A 21261-nucleotide genomic window follows, 5' to 3' on the forward strand; every position below is an offset into this window, starting at 1 on the left:
AAATGGTATATCTCTTCTGGTTGAGTACTTCTTCTGCTAGTTGCTAAGAGAGGGGAAGGAAGGGGGAAAAAATCTCCTTCCTTCCATTCTCCAAAAGGTGAAGGCCTGGATTTTGCCCTAACTGCTAACTGCTATTGCATTGGTCTCCAGTTGCAGGATTGAACTTCAGGACTTAGCAATATAAAGCTCCCAGGGGTGTTTTTCTCAGCCTAACATGTCACCCCTTCTGACTCAATTGTTGATATTTTGAAAGGCAATCACAAATGCCTTATTTCATCCACATTATGTCATCTGTGACTCTAGACCACGTAACTTCCTTGGGAATAAAGATTTTTTCATTTGTAGTTGTGTCTCCAATGCCAACAACATTTTTGGCGATCAGTCCGTTCAGTCATATCTGACTCTTTGTGACCCCATTTGGAGTTTTCTTGGCAAAGATGCTGGAGTGGTTTGCTATTTCCTACTTCAGTTCATTCTGTAAAAGAGGAGACTGAAGCAAACAGGATCAAATGATTTGCCTAGAATTAAGTGACATCTAGTAAGTGTTTGAGGCCAGATCTGAATCCAGGAAAATGAGTCTTCCTGATTCTAGAACCAATACTCTATTCCCTGCACCAGCTACCTATCCTGCCTAGTACCTAGTAGGCACTTAATACTTTATAACTGATTGATTATGTCATTGTGGTGGGGTGGTGGAATCCCAAATCCCCTATGAAATAATAACCATATGTTTCATTTTTATCTGCCTTAAAAGGATTCTTTCCTATTATATAGATAAGCATCTCACCATTTCTCTGTATGGGGACTTGTGTTTCTATCCCCAAAGTTCATCATCTTCCAGGAACAAAATGAAGAAGATAAAATAATATCAGCCCAGGAAATGAGCCAAGGCAATTATTGAATCAAATAATCCTAATTCTTGAAAACTGTAAAGGTTATTCTGTATCTTAACAATAATAACTCATATTCCCTAGCACTTGGGAGTTTATGAAGCACTTTTCTCACAACAGCCTGGGCAGAGGAGCAGGGTAGGTGACACAAAAACTATTATGCACTTTTACAGATAAGGAAACTGTTCACTCCACATCAGAGATGTTATTTTTGTCCCTATCCCTGGAAGGTGTTATGCCTATAATTTTTTTTAATGCCACGATAGTTCTTAATAAATATTGGTGGTTAAGATCTCACTTATCTAGTAGGCCATACAGTGTGGACTCTATTCCTTTTTTAACAATCATCTTTTTTAAGTTTTATTTTTATTATACGAAACCCACTTCCATATTGGTCATTGTTGTAAGAACATATTCATACATAACCAAAACCTCCAAATAAAACCATAAACACATTGATGTGAAAGACAGCTTCAATAGTTTTTTTTCTCTGGACGTGGATAGCATTCCCTGTCATAAATCTTTCAGGCTCGTTTCAGATCATTGCATTGCTGAGAGAAGCCAAGTTTTCACAGTTGATCACCGTACAATATTGTTGTTACTGTGTACAGTGTTCTTCTGGTTCTGCTTATTTTGCTCTGTATCAGTTCATGTAGACTTTTCCAGCTTTTTTTGAAATCATCTTGCTTATCATTTCTTATATCACCAACATGCATTACAGTTTGTTCAGCTATTTCCCAATTGATGGACATCTCCTCAATTTCCAATTATTTGTCACTACAAAAAGAGCTGCTATAAATATTTTTGTACCTGTAGGTCCTTTCTCCCTTTTTATTATCTGTTTGAGATACAGACCCAGTAGTGGTATAACAGGACCAAAAGATATGTACAGTTTTATAGCCCTTTTAGCAATTTTGCCCTCCAGAATGGTTGGATCCATTCACAATTCCACCAATAATGCAAAGGTATCCCAATTTTGCCATATCCCCTCCAACATTTATCACTTTCCCTTATTGTCATAAACAATTATCTTCAAATATTGATTTGGTCTTACCAACCAGGTCACCATGGCTAATCACATGTGGGAGATGTAAAGCGGTTTTCTTGGTAATTCAGAAGGAAAAAAATTGTACTTAAGTGATCCAGATTCTTCAGACAATATCAGGGTATCCCCAGACTTTGTTCATTCTTTTTATCTCAAAAAAGACTGATTAATTATAGCTGATACGTATATAGAATTTGGCATGCACGATCTATTTTGAACCTCCTGACATCCCTCCTGAGTAGGTAATGAAGGTATTTTGCCCACTTTAGAGATGAGCAAAATTGAAACTTCTAGAGGGTAAGTGATTTGTGCCTGATCATATATATAGAATAGGACTGAAAACTCAGTTCTTTGACTCTGAAACTAGTTTTCTTTCCTTCATACCCCAAAAGAAGTTCCTGATAGTATGACCACCATAATGGAGGTTATAAGTTCATTGAGGAGATGACATTAATAAGATAATCCAAAGGTATAAAATGAGTGCCTCAGTGGAGGTGATGTATGCATTAGTATAAAGGGAAGCAGAGTGGTGGGCTGGGTTTAATCTAGGAAGGAGCTCTAAAAAGAGCTCTAACACCTAGGAGGGTCAGGAATGGCTTGATATAGGAGGAAGAATTTTATGGTAGAAACTGCTAGTGGTGATGAGGGAGAGCAGTCTGGGTACTAGGGATGCCTGTATTAATACAGTGGTAGGGGATGGAATGCAAATTTGGTTGAATAATTATTTAGATAGTGAGGCTAGAAGACCAAGCTTGTGAATGTGTAGTCTGGAACTAGATTATTAAATGCTAAACTGAGGAGTTTAGGTTTTGTCCTATTTTATTTCATATTTTATTATTTGGAGACTGTAGTATTTCATGACTCACAGCCCTACATCTCTAGAAGAATATGGGCGTTTTTAAAAGATGGGGCTTTCTCCCCCCAAGAGAAACAAAAAAAAGAAAAGAAAGTTGAAAGAACTTTGCAGTTTCTCAAAGGAAATCCAATGCACTCTTTTTCTGTTGAAATCTGGATCCACCTCATTGTTCATTTGCAGGGTCAAAAAATGAATAATTATAGCCAAATTCTTTAAATGGTCCATCAGTTGTGCTTCATAGTCTGGAGATAAGTAGCCTTAGTTTTTCCTGTGTAAATGATTAGATCAAATCTCCTGGAGGGATTATGGATCTCATTTAAGAGTCTTTACAGTGTTCTTGAAATAGTTAACATAGTGGCATCAGCAAACATCTAGAGGACCTTTCTATTTGTAGGGAACCCCTTTTTAACTTGGACTTTGTGCTGGAGTTTTATCATGGCAGAGGCAAACACCTTTGATAAATATATGTCTCCCTGTTCAATACTAAAAGTCATCAAAGTTGTAATCTCCAGCTTCCTTCAAGGCTCTTTATGCCTCATATGAGTCCTTTCCTTAATCCCCTGAGTCTTTTTTTTTTCAAACTCTTACCTTCCATCTAAAAATCAATACTGTACATTGTTTCTAAGGCAGAAGAGCAGTAAGGGCTAGGCAATGGGGGTTAAATGATTTGCCCAGAGTCATATAGTGAGGAAGTATGTAAAGTCAGATTTGAACCTAGGACCTCCTGTCTCTAGACCTGGCTCTCAACCTACTGAGCCACCTAGATGTCTCTGACTATAAGGATAATTTTAGGGTTGTGACCTAATCTAAATTAATTTTGGTTGCCAGGGAATATCCCAAATAAAATACACAAGTCAGCTGGAAATTTATGGTGATTTTAATTAATATAGAGGAAAGAAATTAAGGAGAAGGGAGAGGGAAAAGGTGTAGGATTTCCCCCGTCTGGCCTGTGCCAGGGGGAAGATTAGAGGCTTTCTCTAAGAGGATAGTGTTTGGAAGGTAAAGAAGGTATCAGCCTAAACTCCAAGAGAGCTCAGCTAAGATGCCTGAACCTGAACTAGCTACTGAGCTTCTCCCAGTATAGTATCAAGGAAAACTCACCGCCAAACCGGACAATAGCTGTTGCCATGCCAAGATGCCGAAATGCTCAGCATGCTGCCAGCCAGAGACCTTTCTGCCGCCAAATAGCCCAGAGAAAGGAAGTGACGTGAAATATATAGATGGTTTTACATCACTTTCCTGCATCTCACATATACCAATGATATCTTAGGCTTGACTTGGGACAGCCTAGGGGTCTGTCAGTTGTTTCTGATTTGTCATTTGCTAGCACATGCCTGTCATAGGTCAACCTCCTAGATACTTAATCCTTAAGTATGAGTGTAGACATTTCTGATTTTGTTAGACTAAGTAGGGTGGAGTAATCTAAAATTCATACATCTAATGGGTCTTGAGTGCCCCAACAAAACAATATATTTACTCTATACATGTTTTATATTTGCTTATTTTTGTATATGTTTTTTTTCCAAATAAAATATAAGCTCTTTGAGGGTAGGGACTAGGTAGACTCTACATAGTGAAATATTAAGTGGGATTGAAGGGTTTTTAGGGAAGAAACATAGAAGGAACATATAAATATTTTGATTTTTATTACACAAGGAAGGGGAAGGTAAAAAAGGAAAGGAAGGAAAAGGGAGAGATCTTAATTATTTTACCCTCTAAATTATAAACTATCTGACTACAAACTATCTTATTTCTACGTACATTGAAGGCAAAGTCTTTAGGGATTAGTAATCTTACAACAGAGTCTTTTGGTGGGCAAAGTTAAAAAATCCCAAGAGAAATATCCGAAGGTAGTCTGTTCTATCTGTCCAGCAGAAGCAGGAAGATTGCCTTCTTCTCCACAGCCAAAGATATTCCCAGGCTTGTAATTTGACTGAGGGTTTCTCAAGCTGCTCCAGGAAAATACTCCTCCTCCTCCTCCTTCATCCAGGTCCAAAGAGATTGTCAGTTTCTTAACTGTTTCTCTGGGATTCTATTCCACCAGCTCCAGGGAAAATTCTAATCCTATGTCCTGTCAATCACTCATGTCCTAAGTCTTATTTCCTATTGTAACAGTAGGTAGACTATATACATATATATATATATATAGTCTACTGTTACAATAGGAAATATATATATATATACACACACATATATATAAATACTCTACAATTTACATATTTTATATATGAAGTATATTTTATATATGAAGTATTATATTATATATTATATATTATATATATGAAGTATATAAAATATGTAAATTGTGGGTTTATATATTATCTATATTTATGTATAGATGAGGTATATGAAGTGTTTAGGGAGGACCAGAACCTCTGGCATGAGGACTTACTGAACCCTTTTCAGGGCTGCTTATCCGCCTTTGGTGTCCACCTATTGTCCCCCAACTCACCTGTGGCTCCAAAAAGTTGTAGCAAACAGAGTGGCTGCTCCTTGATAAAACTATGTCAACAAAGGGGGTGAACCCAGGTTAAGGGGAACCCAAAGGCTTTAAACCCTTCAGTGAGTTAGAGAGAATATGCCTACCTCAAGCCTGCGAAGATTTCTCCTGGTGAAATGGACTGATGAGAACAATTTGTTGTCACAATCCTGAAGGCAGCTAAAGCTTGGTCAGGCATCAAGGACTACATCCTGGGCCATCACTGACTGACTTGTTTCTCACCACTAGACCTGGGTCTAGTAGAGGAGAGGGGGAGGCTGATGGCTTGTGCAGCTCTGGCTCACTTAAATCTAAATCACGTGAGAGTCGAGACATCACCCTCATAATGTCATTGGTCCTTCAAAAATGAAAGTTGAACAACACTAACAATGCAGATAGATTTCTTAGATTATATCCCATACGTTAAATATATGAATGTATTTTTGTGTGTTTATATATTAGCAAATTATATATATCTTATTCCTAGCACCTAGCACAGGGAATGGAACAAACCAAGGACTTAACAAATACTTGCTCTTTTTCTTCTGAAGACATCTAAGGAAATGAAATATTCTAACGATCTAGTTAAAGGTCGCACAGCATCCAATTTATGTACTATAGATTGTATATTAATCAAAATCTATACTCACTTGTGCCAGGCCTCAAAACAGAGGATATGAGGTTTCTAATTTCATTTCTTTAAAAGCTTTATTTTCTTTTTTTTTCCTAAATGAAGGAATATGAAAGGAACATACCGCCATCATTTCATTAGCTAGTGTGTGTTGCCAAATGGCTTCATCACCAGGACAACCTCAAGGTGACCTCTGAGGATCAAGGGATCTCATATTTTATTTTTCCAATCAGTATTTGTTTAATAGGATTTTCATGTTTTTGAATGACTTTGCATTTCAGGGTTCATGGAAGTGATTCCAAGACATCATTTTCCATGAAAGGGAATGACAAATTATTTTTAATTCCTTTTTTGTTGTTGTTTTTTTATAGCATATTCTACTAAGCTCAACAAATTTCCTGTATTTAATTTTCATGATGAGCTGAAGGACCTCTGTATCAGTGCTGTGAGCCCAAACACAACTAAAGCTACACTCTATGCACTTAATGTATGGAGATATTGGTGTATGACAAAAGGACTTAAGGACTACATGGATATCACCAAGGTAAGGAGCTGGACGGTTTAATTTGTTCATTGAACAAATAATAATCGAATACTAAAAAAATAAGAAAACGCTTCCCTTCTGTCTTAGAATCAATCTTAAGTAGCATTTCCAAGGCAGAAGACTGGTAATGGCCAGACAATTGGGGTTAAGAGAAGGAATGTTGTAAGCAAAGCCGTGGAAATGAGAAAGAACAAGGCGTATTCGAGGAACAGAGAGACATCACTGTGACCAAAGAAAGGAGTTCATGTAGGGTAGAACTGGTACGTGAGTTTAGAAAGGATATTGGGGGCTATATTTTGAAGGATCATAAATACTGGATTGACAAAGTAAATATTTGGACTTTTCATAGGTCACAAGGTTAGGCTTGGGTTTTTTTTTAACTCTTTATAGAGTTATAAGATTTCACTATATTTCTTTTTTAAATTTCTTTTAAAAATATAATACTTGGGGGCAGCTGGGTAGTTTAGTGTATTGAAAGCCAGGTCTAGAAACAGGAGGTCCTGGATTCAAATCTGTCCTCAGACACTTCCCAGCTGTGTGACCCTGGGCAAGTCACTTAACTCCCATTGCCTAGCCCTTACCACTGTTCTGCCTTGGAGCCAATACACAGTATTGATTCTTAGAAGGGTTAAAAAAATAATATATATATATGTATATATAAAACACTTTATTTTTCCCAATTACATATAAAAACAATTTTTTAATATTCATTTTCTTTCCTGCCTTCTTCTTCTCCCTTCCTGAGACAGGAAATCATCTGATGTAGGTCATGCATGTGTGTTCAGACAAAACATATTCAAGAGAAGATATTGTATTTTTCTAGAGAGTGCAGAGTTGAGAATATGGTGTGCTATGATGTAAGGGATATTTTAGAGAGGATGTTCTGATTCTGGTGCGGGATGGGTTGGAAGACCTGGCTCTTGGAGGCAAGAAGAGTCTTTCAGGAGGTTATAATAGTAGTTTAAGTATAAGGTAATAAAGATCTAAGACCAGGAGACTGCTGGGAGGCTGTAAGGATGCAGCTGATGAGGGAGCAGTTGTGAGGAAAATGAATCAGATTTGATAACTTCGTTGTAGGGCATGTAAAGGGAGGAAGGAGGCATAGATGCAGTCAATGCTTTAAGCCGGGATGCAAAAGAGAATGGTAATACCATTCATAGCCTGCCTGAGCCAAAAGAAAAAATGGTGCAGTTCAAAAGGAATTTTTATTTCACAGTTTTATGCATATGCATTTGAAATGATGATAGCACAGCTAAGGGGAAATGCCCAACAGGAAGATGGAAATCTGCCAGTCTCAGAATATCAGTGCTGAAAGGGACCTTAAGACTGCAACTCCAGTACCCTATCCACTACACCCTCTATCAGAGTAGGATTTAGGATTTGATGAGTGTAGGAAAATTTTGCAATAGTTATGGGAGTATGCTTGAGAATGAATGAGACATGGGGGCAGCTAGGTAGCACAGTGGATAGAGCACCACATCTGGAGTCAAAGATATGTGGGTTCAAATGTGGCCTCAGACATATCCTAACTGTGTGACCTTGAGTAAGTCACTTAACTCCAGTTGCCTAGCCTTTACTACTGCCTTAGAAATGATAACTAAAACAGAAGGTAAGGGTTTTAAAGAAAATGTTTAAAAGAGAGAAAGAATGAATGAATGAATGAATGAAAGATAAATGATGGAGTTAGCAAGCCTGGAGGGTCCAGTTGAATCAGATAGCATTGAATTATAAAGGAACCAAAACAGCTTCATTCCCTGATATTTTTCCTATTTTTCAGCAAGAGAACAAGGACAGCATTGCAGACAGGGAGGGTGACTAAGGGATTTTGAGGGGCATCAAAGGGTGGAAAATTAAAGTAAGATTTTACCCATAACCAATTGGTTTCCAATGGACAGTTCTAATGAACAATATTTGAATACCCATTTCCTATTGTAGCCACTGTTAAGTGAGTCAATTTGCACACTAGATCAGAACTCACTTCTGGGCTCTCAAGGCACTTTTTTTGTCCAACCAAAATGAAAATCTCCATAGTAACTATGATTGACACCTAGACAATACCATTAGATCATGCTAAACCAATTTGGGTTGCCATGGTGAGGTTAATATGTCAGCTCTTAAAGCAACACTCAGGGGGTTTCCCTTAATTGGGACCTGACTAAAGGGATTCTGGGAGCCAGTAAAAATAGTAACTGCTGACTGTCTTTCCTTGCAGGGTTCAGTCAAAATAATAGCATGTCACCCCATGAAAGATAAAAACAGAGAATTTTTAAGACTTTATTAGAGGAGGTAAAAAGCTAGATATGGGATGACATTAGCTAAAAGATGTCGAACAAACCCTTTTCCCTTCGAATGATGCAATCCCTCATTTCTGCTGATTAATCTGTTGCTTTCAATGAACCTCCAGCTAGCATAGCCTGAAAAGGTGTTTACGGGTCTTGTTTTCCTCACTAATGACTTAAAGACCATCAAAGTGAATTAACTGATTAAAAAGAGAAAACAAAAATCTTTGTTTTGAAACAATCAGAAGCTTGTTCTTAAACACCTGAAGAAACACATCTCTGTGTGGACCCTCTCTGTACTCCTCCATGTCTGTGAAGTTGCAAAATAGTTTTAAAGTTGGAAGAAATATAACATTGTAACAGTGGAAATTCTAACAGAATAGAGGGAGAAAAGCAGAGAAAGGTCTTTAGCCATCCCTCCCCTACTAAGTGAGAGAGCACTCGTTTGCTGGCTAAAAAGAAAGCAAGAATACCATTCTCCTAGGTAGTCAAGACAATTCAATGGACATTTATTAAGTACCTAATATATGCCAAGCCATGCTAAATGCTGGGTAGTATGAAGTTAGTGGAATGTGCCCCTGCGGTTCTGAGCCTGAGCTGTGTAAGGAATTATTTTCTAATAACTCACCCTGAAGTGTCTTGCCCTTTGGAAAAGAGGAAAGAATGTATATTATTTAAAGAAAGTCGATCTTCCTTTTCCCACCCCCCACCACAATAAGAAAAGGCGATTTATTTTACTCATGTGGGAAAATCAAAAAGTTACTATTGAAAAGACCAAAAGACCCTCCTCTGTCAATGTTATCCCTTCTCCCCCACCCATTTCCCATCTTCTAAATAATGTAAGGAAGCTAGCATTAAAGGGAAACTTTCTGAAGTGATTCAGATGAATGAAAAATCAAAGCCCAAACATATATGCAAATAATCCATTTTCCATGAAAGACTAGGTGCTGCATGGGCATCTAGGTGGACTCTTCCTAGCTGTGTGACTCTGAGCAAGTCACTTAACCACCATTGCCTAACCCTTACCACTCTTCTTCTTTGGAACCAATATTTAATATTGTTTCTAAGACACAAGGGAAGGAATGAAGGAAGGAACAAAGGAAGGAAGGAAGAGAGAGAGGAAGAAGAGAGAGAAGGAAGGAAGGAAGGAAGGAAGGAAGGAAGGAAGAAAGAAAGAAAGAAAGAAAGAAAGAAAGAAAGAAAGAAAGAAAGAAAGAAAGAAAGAAAGAAAGAAAGAAAGAAAGAAAGAAAGAAAGAAAGAAAGAAAGAAAGAAAGAAAGAAAGAAAGAAAGAAAGAAAGAAAGAAAGAAAGAGAAAGGAAGGGAGGGAGGGAGGAAGAAAGAAGGAGGGGAAGGAAGGAAGATAGATTAGGTGCCATCAGAGAAAACTAGAGGCATTCTGATAATGAAGTCAAAAGTCAGATATACCTTAAACAATCCATAAATGTCAATAGAATCCCAGAGCTTCATGGCACAGTGGACAAATTGCTGACCTTAGAGCTAGGAAAATCAAGGTTTAAGTGTCCCCTCTGACACATGGTGGCCATGTGACATTTCACTTCACCTCTCAAATGGACAGAGAGATCTAGACAGCTCTAAGTCACAGAAAAGTTACTGACCTGCATTGGTAAAAGGTATTCCCTCACCCAGGAGTTCTTATATCAGTGAAATCACAGAACCAGCCTCAATCCCTAAACTGAAGCTCAGGTCTGAAATTGAACATTAGAATTCCCACTTGTGAATTTCCCCTCACCACCAACTGTTCCCCCATTCTCCCACACTTACCCAGCCTCCTACTTCACTTGGAAAATAGAGGCTTCCCCACATGAACTCCTTCAGCTCCCCTCATCCTAAAACTATTTACCTATGTTGTCTTCTCTCTTTTCCTTTCCTCCAGTCAACAGAAGAAGTATCCCAGCTACTAGTAAAGCTAATCCCTTTACAATGGCTCCTGTACCCAATATTCTCAAAAATCTTGTTTAAGCTGCCATCTTCTTCTCCTTATGCATCTTTTTTTCCCCCTCTGGTTTCCTTTAGGGCCTTATTTTGTTGTTCAGCATTTTTTCAGTCATGTGTGACTCATGGCCCCATCTGGGGTTTTCTTTTTTTTATTAAGATATTTTATTTTACTAATTACATGTAATCACAAATTTCCACCTAATTTTTCCAACGTTATATGATCCAAATCATCTCCCTCTCTCTTCCCTCCCCTTTCCTGGAGTTGAAAAGCAATTTGATCTGAGTTATACGTGTATTATCATGCAAAATATATTTCCATATTGTTCATTTTTGTAAGAGAACAATATATAAAGCTAAAACCCTAAAATAAAAACCCAAATAAACTAAAGTGAAAAATAGTTTGGTTTTACCTGCACTCTGACTCCAATAGTTCTTTCTCTGGAGGTGAATAGCGTTCAGTCTGGGATTTTCTTGGCAAAGATAATGATTTGCCATTTCCTTCTCCAGCTCATTTGACAAATGAAGAAACTGAGGAAAACAGGATTAAGTGATTTCCCCAGGGCCACACAGCCAACACAGTGTTGGAAGCCAGATTTGAACTCAGGAATTTGTCTTCCTGAGAGCATTCTCAACACTCTATCCACCTAGCTACTCCTCTAATTCATCTTAATAGGTAACATTTATATAGCACTTACTCTGTGCTAGGCACTGTGCTAAACACTTTATAATTATTATCTCATTTGATCTTCATAACAATCGTGGAAGATAGATGTTATTATTGCCCTCATTTTTACAGATGAGGAAATTGAAGCAAATAGCTTAAATGACTTGCACAGGGTCACATGTAAGTATCTGAGGCTGAATTTGAACTCAGATATTCTTGGTTTAGGCTTAGCACTATCTCCATTTCACTCTGTTTGGCTTTAGTCTTTCTTCCCTGGCTCTTCATCTGCTGTTTCTAATTCTAGAAGGATATTCCAGGAAGAAAACAAAAGAAAACTTTTCCTTCAGTCTTATACTCCATCTAATTTCTTTTTTCTTTTAATTTGGCTATTTCTTGAAAAAGTTCTCTAACCAGTGCCTCCCCCTTTTTACTACCTAGTTCATCCTCTCATCCTCAGATATTTGAATTCTAATCTCCATTCCCACCATGCTTCTGAAACAGTTCTGATAACTTCAATTTAATTGCCTAAGCTAATGTGTTGGGCTTTTTGGTTTGGGGCTTGGTTTTTTTTTCCCCCAGTTCTCATCTTTCCAACCTCTTTGCAACTTTTGGCATAAGTGACCACTGCTTTTTACCTTCTCTTCCCTTAGGTTCATCTCACATTTATCTGCTTCTCATTCTACCATTCTAACTGGTCCCTCTCTTTTTCACCAGCTCTTCATACACTTCCTCATCCTTTCACGTGAGTGTTTCCCTACAAGAGTCTGACCATAGCCCTCCTTTTGTCTTTCTCCTGGTAATTGCATTCACTTCTAGTCTCAACGGTTGCCTCTATACATGACTGCCAAATCTCTATCTTCAGTCTTTTTGAATTCCACACCTTTACCTCCATTTCTAACGCTATCCACCTCTCTGTTTCACAAGCACATTAAACTCAACACATCCAAATTTAAATCCTTATTCTCCCTAAACCTGTTCCTCTTTCTGGCTTCATTATTTCAGCCAGTGGTCCCATCATTCACCATTTCTCCCATATGTTCACTCCTTTGAAGTTATCTTTGACACATCCTAGCTCTTGCTCCCCATATCCAATCAGTTACCAAATCTTATTAATTCCATCTGCACAACAATCTCTCATAGCTGTTCCAAATGCCACCATTGTAGTGCCGAGACTATTGAAATAATTCTTTAAAGATTCCCCTATTTGTATTCTCTCTTTCTTCCAATTCACCCTTCATGCTGCTGCGGAAATATTCTTTTTCTTTATAAATCTACTTAAATTTGATCATGCTGTTTATCTGCTTAGAAATTTATTACCTACAGAGAAAAGTTCAGACTGCTGTGCTATAATATGGCACAAATCTTTCTTTCTGGTTATATCTAAGTAGCTAGGTGGCATAATAAAGTGCTAGGGAAGATTTGAATTCAGATACTTAGTAGCTGTGTGACCCTGGGCAAGTCAGTTCTACCTGCCTAAATTGCTTCAACTTATAGTTGAATGGGGCTAGTAATAGCACCTACCTCCCACTTTGTGGTGAGAATCAAATAAGAATATTTTTCAAGTGTTTAGCGCAGTGCCTGGCACAGAGTTGGTACTTAATAAACAATGCTTGTTTACTTCCTTCCTTCCTTATCTCCTATCATTTTATAGTACAACTAAACTATACAACTCCTTCACCAATTAAACATGCATTATTTTCTTGTTGGTTTTTTAATCCTGCTATTCCCTGTGTCTGGAATCCACTTCCTCCCCCTTTTTGCCTGTTGAATTCTTGCCATCTTTTAATTCTTTTAAATAAAATTTTATTGATATTCACATTCCTTGTGTCTTAATCTGGTTAAGTTCTATTTGTGAATGGTGAGATTTAGTTGTGGGAGTGTCGTGGCCAATTTGACAATTTGTCAATCCCAAAGTAACAATAAATCTCCAGCTTTTATTAAAATTTTTTTAAATAAAATTTTTATTGATATCTTTGTTTTTCATATCATCTCCATTTCTCAGCATCTCTCTTTCATCCTCCCTTCTCTTATAACAAAGGGATATAAAAGGGGGGGTGACAGGGGGGAAAGGAATAAACAATTCAGCTACAATTTAGCAAAACTAATTTACAGGAAAAGTCTGACCTCCTGTGCAACATTCCACACCAATGATTGCCCACTTCTGCAAAAAAGACGACCTTCTTTTATCTCTTCTTTGATCCTTATAATTTCATAGCATCTAATTTCAATCGTTTTTACTGCAACTAGTTGGGTTTTTTCTATTTACATTGTTGTCACTGCATATCATTTTCCTGGTTCTGTTTCCTTCACTTTGTATCAGTTTGTATGTCTTTCTATGCTTCTTTTTTTAACCTGAGTTTTAGAACCCAACTCGTTGCCTTCAACCATCCAACTTTACCCCAGATACCACTTAAAATTTTTTTAATTCCCTAATTCATTTACCTTGTAATATCATATATTATAGATACCTGTATTGATATCTTATCCCCCAACTAGACTTTAAATGTCTCAAGAGTGATGACCATATTTTATATAGGTTTTAGTTCTCCCAGATCACAGTGCTCTGCACTGAACATAGTAGGTGGTTAATAAATAATGAATAATTTATTAGGAAACACAATTTTGTTTCAGTCTGAGCCCTTAGATTCTTCCATTTTAAAGCCTTTTAATAAAATTTTATTTAACCCTTGTATGAATAATGTACAGACTAGACCGAGGAGAGGCATTAAAGATCATATGATTCTACATGCCTCAGTTTCCTCATCTGTCAAATGAACTAGAGAAGAAAATGGCCAGAAAACCCCAAATGGGGTCACAAAGAGTCAAGCACAACTGAAAAACAACTAAACAATCCAGACACTTCATTTTTATATGTAAGAAATTAAAACCCATAAGTGACTTGCCAAGAGCTACCTAGCTCATTAGTGACAGAGTAAGTAGAAGCCAACCCCTGACACTTAGACCAGTGCTCTTTCTAATGCCAAATACTGTTTCTCTGCTACAAAAACCCTTTCATTGGGATGGGAGGTGGGTGTGTGTGTGTGCATATACTTTTCTTTTTATCAGTGTCCAGAGCTTTCCGGATAGGAAATTGCCGGTGGCAATATAGATCAGGGCACCTAGTTGGCACAATAGATAGAGTACTGGTCCTGAGGTCAGGAAGACTCACCTTCTTGAGTTCAAAATTGACCTCAGACACTAGCTGTGTGACCCTGGGCAAGTCATCTGGTCTTGGTGGCCTCAGTTTCCTCATCAATAAAACAAGCTTGAAAAGGAAATGGCAAACCACTCCAGTATCTTTGCCAAGAAAACCCCAAATGGAGTTATGAAGAGTTAGACATGACTGAAAAATGACTGAACAACAGTGTAGATCAGAAAGTCTTGAAATTTTCAATCTTAGAGATTTTCATGAATCACTAAGAGGTTTAGTGACTCACCCAGGATCATATAGTTTATGTCTGAAGCAGGACCTGGATCAAAGTTGTCCTGAGTCTAAGGCTATCTCTCTTTCCATTCCTCCATGCTTGTTACCTTTTTATAACTGGCTTACTGATGTAATGTATTTTAAATTCTTGATTTTGTTTTTGTAGTGGCATCAGGGAGTTCCTGAGACATTTTAATTTATTTAACCTATGATTTCAGTGGTCTAGGGACTATTGAGTAAGGAAGAAGTGTAAACTTCTCTCACCAATGCAGTTTGACAACTATTCCTGTTTTGTAGTTTTAAATTGTTGCTGAGAGATTAATTATTTGCCCAAGTTCAAATAATAAGTTTATGACAGAGGCAGTTTGAATCCCGATCTCCTTAATTCCAAGTAAGCCCACTATCTATTATTCCAAGCTTCTGCTCTTGTTACTTGACCTTAATAAAGTCAGACCATGGTGTATCCTATTCACAATCAATCCTGCCCAGTTTTCTATCTCTGACATTGCCTCTAAGCAATGTTTGGTGGGAGATTTTTTTTTCTGTGTGTGTTCCAAAATGTCTACCTCAAAATACCGAGATGTATACCCAAGTGTCCCTAGCTTCTCTTACCCTATTACAGATAGAATATCTACTTCCTCTGGGATCTTTTTATATATTTTCTTTTTTTTTTAACCCCTACCAAGGCAGAAGATTAGGGTAGGAGTTAGGCAATGGGGGTTAAGTGACTTGCCTAGTACCCAGCTAGGAAATGTCTGAGACAAGCCTAGCTCTCTGTCTCCTGAGCCACTACCTACCTTCATCTTTTCCTTCTATTTTAAATCCTTATCTCATCTTGGCCTAGCAATTTCTATAATTTTATTAGTTATTGGGTAAAATAAAACCACTTAAAGGAAGGAACCAAGCATTTTTAAGCACCTACTGTGTGCCAGACACTGTGCTAAGTGCTTACAAATATTATCTCCTTTAATCTTCATAACAGCTTTGGGAGATAGGTGCCATTATTACCCTCATTTAAATGTGAAGAAACTGGGGCAGACAGATTAAGGGGCTCCCAGGACCACGCAGCTAGGAAGAGTATGAAGTCTAATAAGTATAAGAGGTCTAATTTAAGCTCAGATCTCTCTAACTCCAGACCCAGTGCCCCAACAACAGCAAAACTATCACTTTAGAACTTTATCGCTCAAGGGTGGAACAGAGAGGAAAGAAGGAACTAGCTCTAGTGTCTATCCTTCGTGACTTTGTAAACTTCTGTCAAATTGTCCCTTAGTCTTGAATTCTCTAGACCAAAGAGTCCCCATGGTTCAGTCTATCTTTACAGACCGGCTCCTCCATCCACTTTATCATTTTAATTGTAAGGTAGCCAAGTACCTCAACCATGATGTGAAATCAATGCTTTGAATTGCTCCCAGAAGGAAACTGGTTTCATGCATCATTTCTATAACACATCGAAGACCTTGATAACCTCAAGGAATGATAACTGACCAAAACCCACTCAGAGAAAATTAAGGAGGCAGCCAGTCTGGGCCAGACAATTGATTTTTGTTTGCAAAGTGATCTGAAAATTATTTATAGTCAAATACTGTTGACTTTGCAGAAGAATTATATTCACCACTGGGTTTTTCTTAGTGGATTATAATTTTTTTAATGCAATAGTGATTACATGAAAGAAAAAGTTTGGGGCATCTAACTCAAATTAGGCCCTTCCCCCTACCCATATTTCATCCCAGGTCATTTGATTAATAAAATGTATAAAAATATATGTTGGGTCATTACTATATGCAAGATGCTCTACTAGATATAACGAGGGAATATAAATATGAATAAGACATGAGTCTTTCCTTCAAGGAGCATGAAATATATTAGGGAAGATATGGCAAATGCCAGGGGCAGCATGACATAATAGATAAATAGCCAGGTTCAAGAAAGTCAGGAAGACTTTCAAATCCTGCCTCTGACATATCCTGACATCGTGACCTTAACAATCTCTCAGTCCCAGGCAATGTAAGTTGCAGAGCAGTTGTGGATCTGATTGGTAGAGGAACTTTCCTCACCAAGGAGTTCCCTACACTAATGAAACATTCCTTTCCCCTCCTCACCTCAAAAAAAAAAAAATAGTGCCATGAATCTTATGGGAGAAAAAAGCAGTGAGAAATCTCTTCCCATTGGAGTGATCAGGGAAGGCAACATGGAAGAAGTAGCATTTGTTAAGGTAATCCCCTGATTTCCTTTGTCAACCATAATTATTAGGACTAGAATATGCTAATCATGTTTTCTACAATTTGTAAAGCTAATTCTATTAAGGTACAGCCATTTTGATAGATTGAGATTTTCAGCAAGAGAAAAAATGTAATGAATTGATAATTGTCAATACATTAACTAAGTATATTGCCAAATGTATTTCAGGCCCTCTATTCTTCCAGAAGTTTATGTGCAAACATGTGTACATGAATATTCCCTATACCTCCCTGTCTTCCCTTATGGACCAGCCCCCATGTATTTTCCAAAAATAGTAAGTACAACTTAGAAGCTCCATCACTCTCTGTGAGAGAGAGAGACAGAGACAGAGACAGAGAGAGACAGAGAGAAGGAGAAAAGGAGAGGAGAGGGAAAGGGAAAGAGAGAGAAGAGGGAAGGAGGAATGAGGAAGACAGAGAAAGAGAAAGGGAGGAAGGAAGGAAGGAAGGAAGAAAGAAAGGAAGGAAGGAAGGAAGGAAGGAAGGAAGGAAGGAAGGAAGGAAGGAAGGAAGGAAGGAAGGAAGGAAGGAAGGAAGGAAGGAAGGAAGGAAGGAAGGGAGGGAGGGAGGGAGGGAGGGAGGAATTCAACCTGGGTTCCATGAAAGACTAATTGTATTTCATTATTTAACTTTCTTTGTAATTCTCTATTATTTTATTTTGCAAATTTGAAAACATTCTCCTGAAAAGAGGTCCATAGGATTTGCCAGACTATCAAAGACAAGAAAGTTCAGAACTCCTATTCTAGATGTCTGCTTACCTCCCTTGGACAATTTCTCAGTCTGTAGAGTAACTTTGGAGTTAGAAACAGAACTACCTGTACATTTCCGGTGTATCCTATTTGAAACAGCTTCCTTGCCTGGGAAAGACAAGTCTCTAATTCCTACAGCTTTCCCTAAACCTGCCCTATAGGGGTCACATTGGCCCCCAATTTCCTTCTCATTTCTGAGGGATTCAATTGAAAGGAAGGTGACACTCTAAGAAAAGTTTCATATTTGTCCCCAGCCCAACTCCTGCTGGTGCACAGGCATTTTTCCCCCCATTTGGTCAACAGGAATCCCTTCAGAGATACTCTAAAGAGCCACGTTTTTGTACAACATAAGTTGCATCCTTATTGCTGCTTAGTTGAGACTCTGCTCTCACCCCCATCCCCACTCCAAAAAGCCAGTGAACAGTGAGCTCTGAGCACACCAACCTTGAGTTCAGAGAGACCTACTCTGCCTGGTAGAGACAGCATTCCAGGTAGGGAGTAAGTGGATTTAGTCTAGGAAGGCTTCACAGATGAGAGCTGCATTTGGATGTTAAGGAGGGATATCATTTGATCTAGAGAAGAGCTTTCCTGGCAAGGCAGAGTGAAGGACAAGAAGTCCACCCCTGTCGTGGGAGTTTCAAGATGTCTCTAATGGATAAGGCATGTGGGGGGGGGTTTATGTGTACCCCCCAAATATGTAACTTTGGTATTTGTCTTATTTGAGATTCCTGCTGTGAAACTGAATGAGCTCCTTGAAGATTTTTATATGACTGTGAAGAAAACTGATGGCTCGGATTTTCTGGCCACATCCCTCCACGCCATCCGCCGTGGCCTGGATCGCATCTTGAAGAATGCAGGCGTTGGCTTCTCTATCACCAGTAACACTTTCAGCTCTTCCACCAAGAAGCTCAAGGAGAAGCTCCGGGTGTTGAGCAAGGCAGGGATGTCAGGTGCCCGCTCCCGAAATATTGTTTACTTCTCCCTCTCTGATGAGGAGGAAATGTGGCGAACTGGGTGCCTTGGGGACGACAGCCCCATTGCTCTTCTGTCTACGGTAGTCAAATACAACAGCCAGTATCTGAACATGCGGACCTTACAGGAACATGCAGACCTGATGTATGGGGACATTGAGCTGCTCAAAGACTCTCAGAACCGGCCCTTCTTTGCACGGACAGACAGCGTGAAGCGAGAGAACCGGGTCAATGCCTCCAAAGTGTGCTATGGGCAGATCTACCATGAGCATTCCAAAGGCCACAAGCTATGCCCCTATTGCCTCCTCTATAAGTACATGTACATCCATCGGCCACCAACCCAGATGGAGGCCAAGTCCCCCTTCTACCTGACGGCTCGGAAAGAGATCAGTGGCATGGGAAACGTGTGGTATGAGGAACAGAGGATGGGGCTCCGGTCTCTCAGGGGGGTTGTCCCAAAGCTGGCCAAAAAAGTCAAGCTTGATAACTGTGAGAATTTTACTTTTGTCTCATTCACGCAGGCATGCAGGAAGTTTGGTCCACTGAATTGCTATTAAGGAGCCTTTCCTCTCTCCACAAGCCACTGCCCTAACATCACTTCTATGGCAGTGTGCCATAGTGGATTGAATACTGGACTTGGACTTGGGAGAGACCAGATCCCTAGCCCTGACATTTATTAACTGAGTGACCCTGGGCTAATTGCTTGTTTTCCGAACCTCCGTTTTCTCATCTGTAAAATGAAGGCAATGATAAGCACCAGCCTCAGAGGATTGTTGTGAAGACCAAATGAGATAATATATGTGAAGTTCTTTGCAGACTTTAAAGTCCTATAAAAATGTCAGCCATTGTTATTAATAAGTTAAAAAGGTGAGATTTGGGAGGATAGGAGAAAGTGACACAGGGGCATCCACTCAAGCCAAGATCAGGACCAATTCAAGATATTGAAGAAGATGAGTGCATCTCAGTATCAGGCTTAATGACAATCTGCATAGCCTGCTATTCATTTTTATTTTTTTTTTTTGCCTTTTTAAAAAAATCATAACAGCTGTTTGAAGTGAGGATATCCTATCCAAACATGTATAAGAGTACAAGGTATTATTATTAAGACGATGCATATCATTTCACAAGCAAGACTTTTCCAAGGGTGAGGGAATCAATTTATATAGTGCCTTTTTGCACAGCTTTTTTTCCCAAATGAAACTAGTTAACTAACAATTAAAAAAAATCCCAGTAGCCTAGTAGCTTTCTGATGTTACAAAGAAAGCACATTTCTTTCAAATCACACATACAAAGAGGAAATGGAAACCGAGAGAGGCAGATGCATTAAATGGTTCCCAGAGAAAAATTGTACTTGACACTCCTTTATATTTTGTTGATGGATAACCTCATTCTGCAGAGCAAGCAGCATTGCTGATAGGAGGCAGGTCCTGAGGCTCTGCTGTGGGACCCTGCCCCCACTGTTCTCCATGGTAGCAGGGACCCTCTCGCCACTGGCAGCCCAGACACTTTTATGACAAAAGATTAATGTACAAAGAAGACTCTTCTGAGAACAATATTTCCAATGGAATATATGTTCTGTGCTGTCACGGGTTCTCCCCATGATAGCAGCTTAGAGTAAGGGATCTGTGATCAAAGCCTGAGAGCTTACGAAGGAGAAGTGCCTATTTCATTCTTAGTATCACATGGAGGTTATTTCCATGTGAACTCATCTCTTGAGTGGTCATTCATTTTGGGGGTCAAGAAGATGGCTGTGTTTTTGAACATGTGGTCATTTACACTGGATCCATGTATGCGTGAAAAGTCTTTCTCAGACTCAACCAAAACAAAACCCTAAACCCTAGACAAACAAACTCCCAAGCGTGCCAAATAAACAGCCTTGAAAGCTCTTCATTTGTAAAAGTCCAGCATGTTGAAGAAAGGTTATTTCATCCTTCCCGGCTGGCACCCGTGCTTGGGATATAGTGGTTTCATTTCCCTCTTCAAGCATGCCAGGCATAAACAGAGGCAGAAATTAGGAGATCAGCATTGTGACAGCTTATTCCTAACATTGGAATTTGCATCACATGAATAGAAATCAAGCTGATCACAGGCTAATATAAACACTTAGAGAGTTTTCTAACTTTTAATTCTGGCTTGAGGCCAGCAATTAATTGAATGGAAGTATATAGAGATTTGGGTAATCATTTCTCAAGTGATTTTTTTTTTAACGTTGGAGGCAGACTACTACATACTTATGTGATTAAATTATTGTACAATTGTTTGTAACCTCAGATTAAAGTTCCAAAAGCTATTTACTTATGTAGGGATTTAAAACGTATTCTGAGTTATGTGTAGGTTTTTAAAATTATCTTATTTTGACATGTATCATGTCCTTACTTGAAAGAGTCATTCACTGGATCTCTTGCTTTGTCAAGAGAAAAATCCCAGCCACCACTGCCAATGATCCCTTAGAGGTTGAATATTGTTTCTCCTTTCAGTTCCTTTTAGGATAACAAATTGAGTTTAATAGCTTCTTTGCCTAGAATGTAGATGAA

The 21261-nt window shown here is 38.7% G+C and overlaps 1 protein-coding gene across 2 annotated transcripts in view; it reads left to right on the forward strand.

Moving 5' to 3' along the window:
- The window catches only part of KIAA1958 (KIAA1958 ortholog), a 238271-nt gene extending 218311 nt beyond the window's left edge, over positions 1-19960 (forward strand). For both annotated transcript variants that reach the window (XM_056806615.1, XM_016423852.2), the window contains 2 exons: positions 6273-6445; positions 18481-19960. In XM_056806615.1, coding sequence (XP_056662593.1) covers positions 6273-6445; positions 18481-19284 — 977 coding nt within the window. In that variant the 3' untranslated portion in view covers positions 19285-19960. The remainder of the gene's footprint in view (positions 1-6272; positions 6446-18480) is intronic.
- The last annotated feature ends 1301 nt before the right edge of the window (positions 19961-21261 follow it).

Source organism: Monodelphis domestica, chromosome 7 (genome assembly GCF_027887165.1).
Source record: "Monodelphis domestica isolate mMonDom1 chromosome 7, mMonDom1.pri, whole genome shotgun sequence".
Lineage (NCBI taxonomy): Eukaryota > Metazoa > Chordata > Mammalia > Didelphimorphia > Didelphidae > Monodelphis > Monodelphis domestica.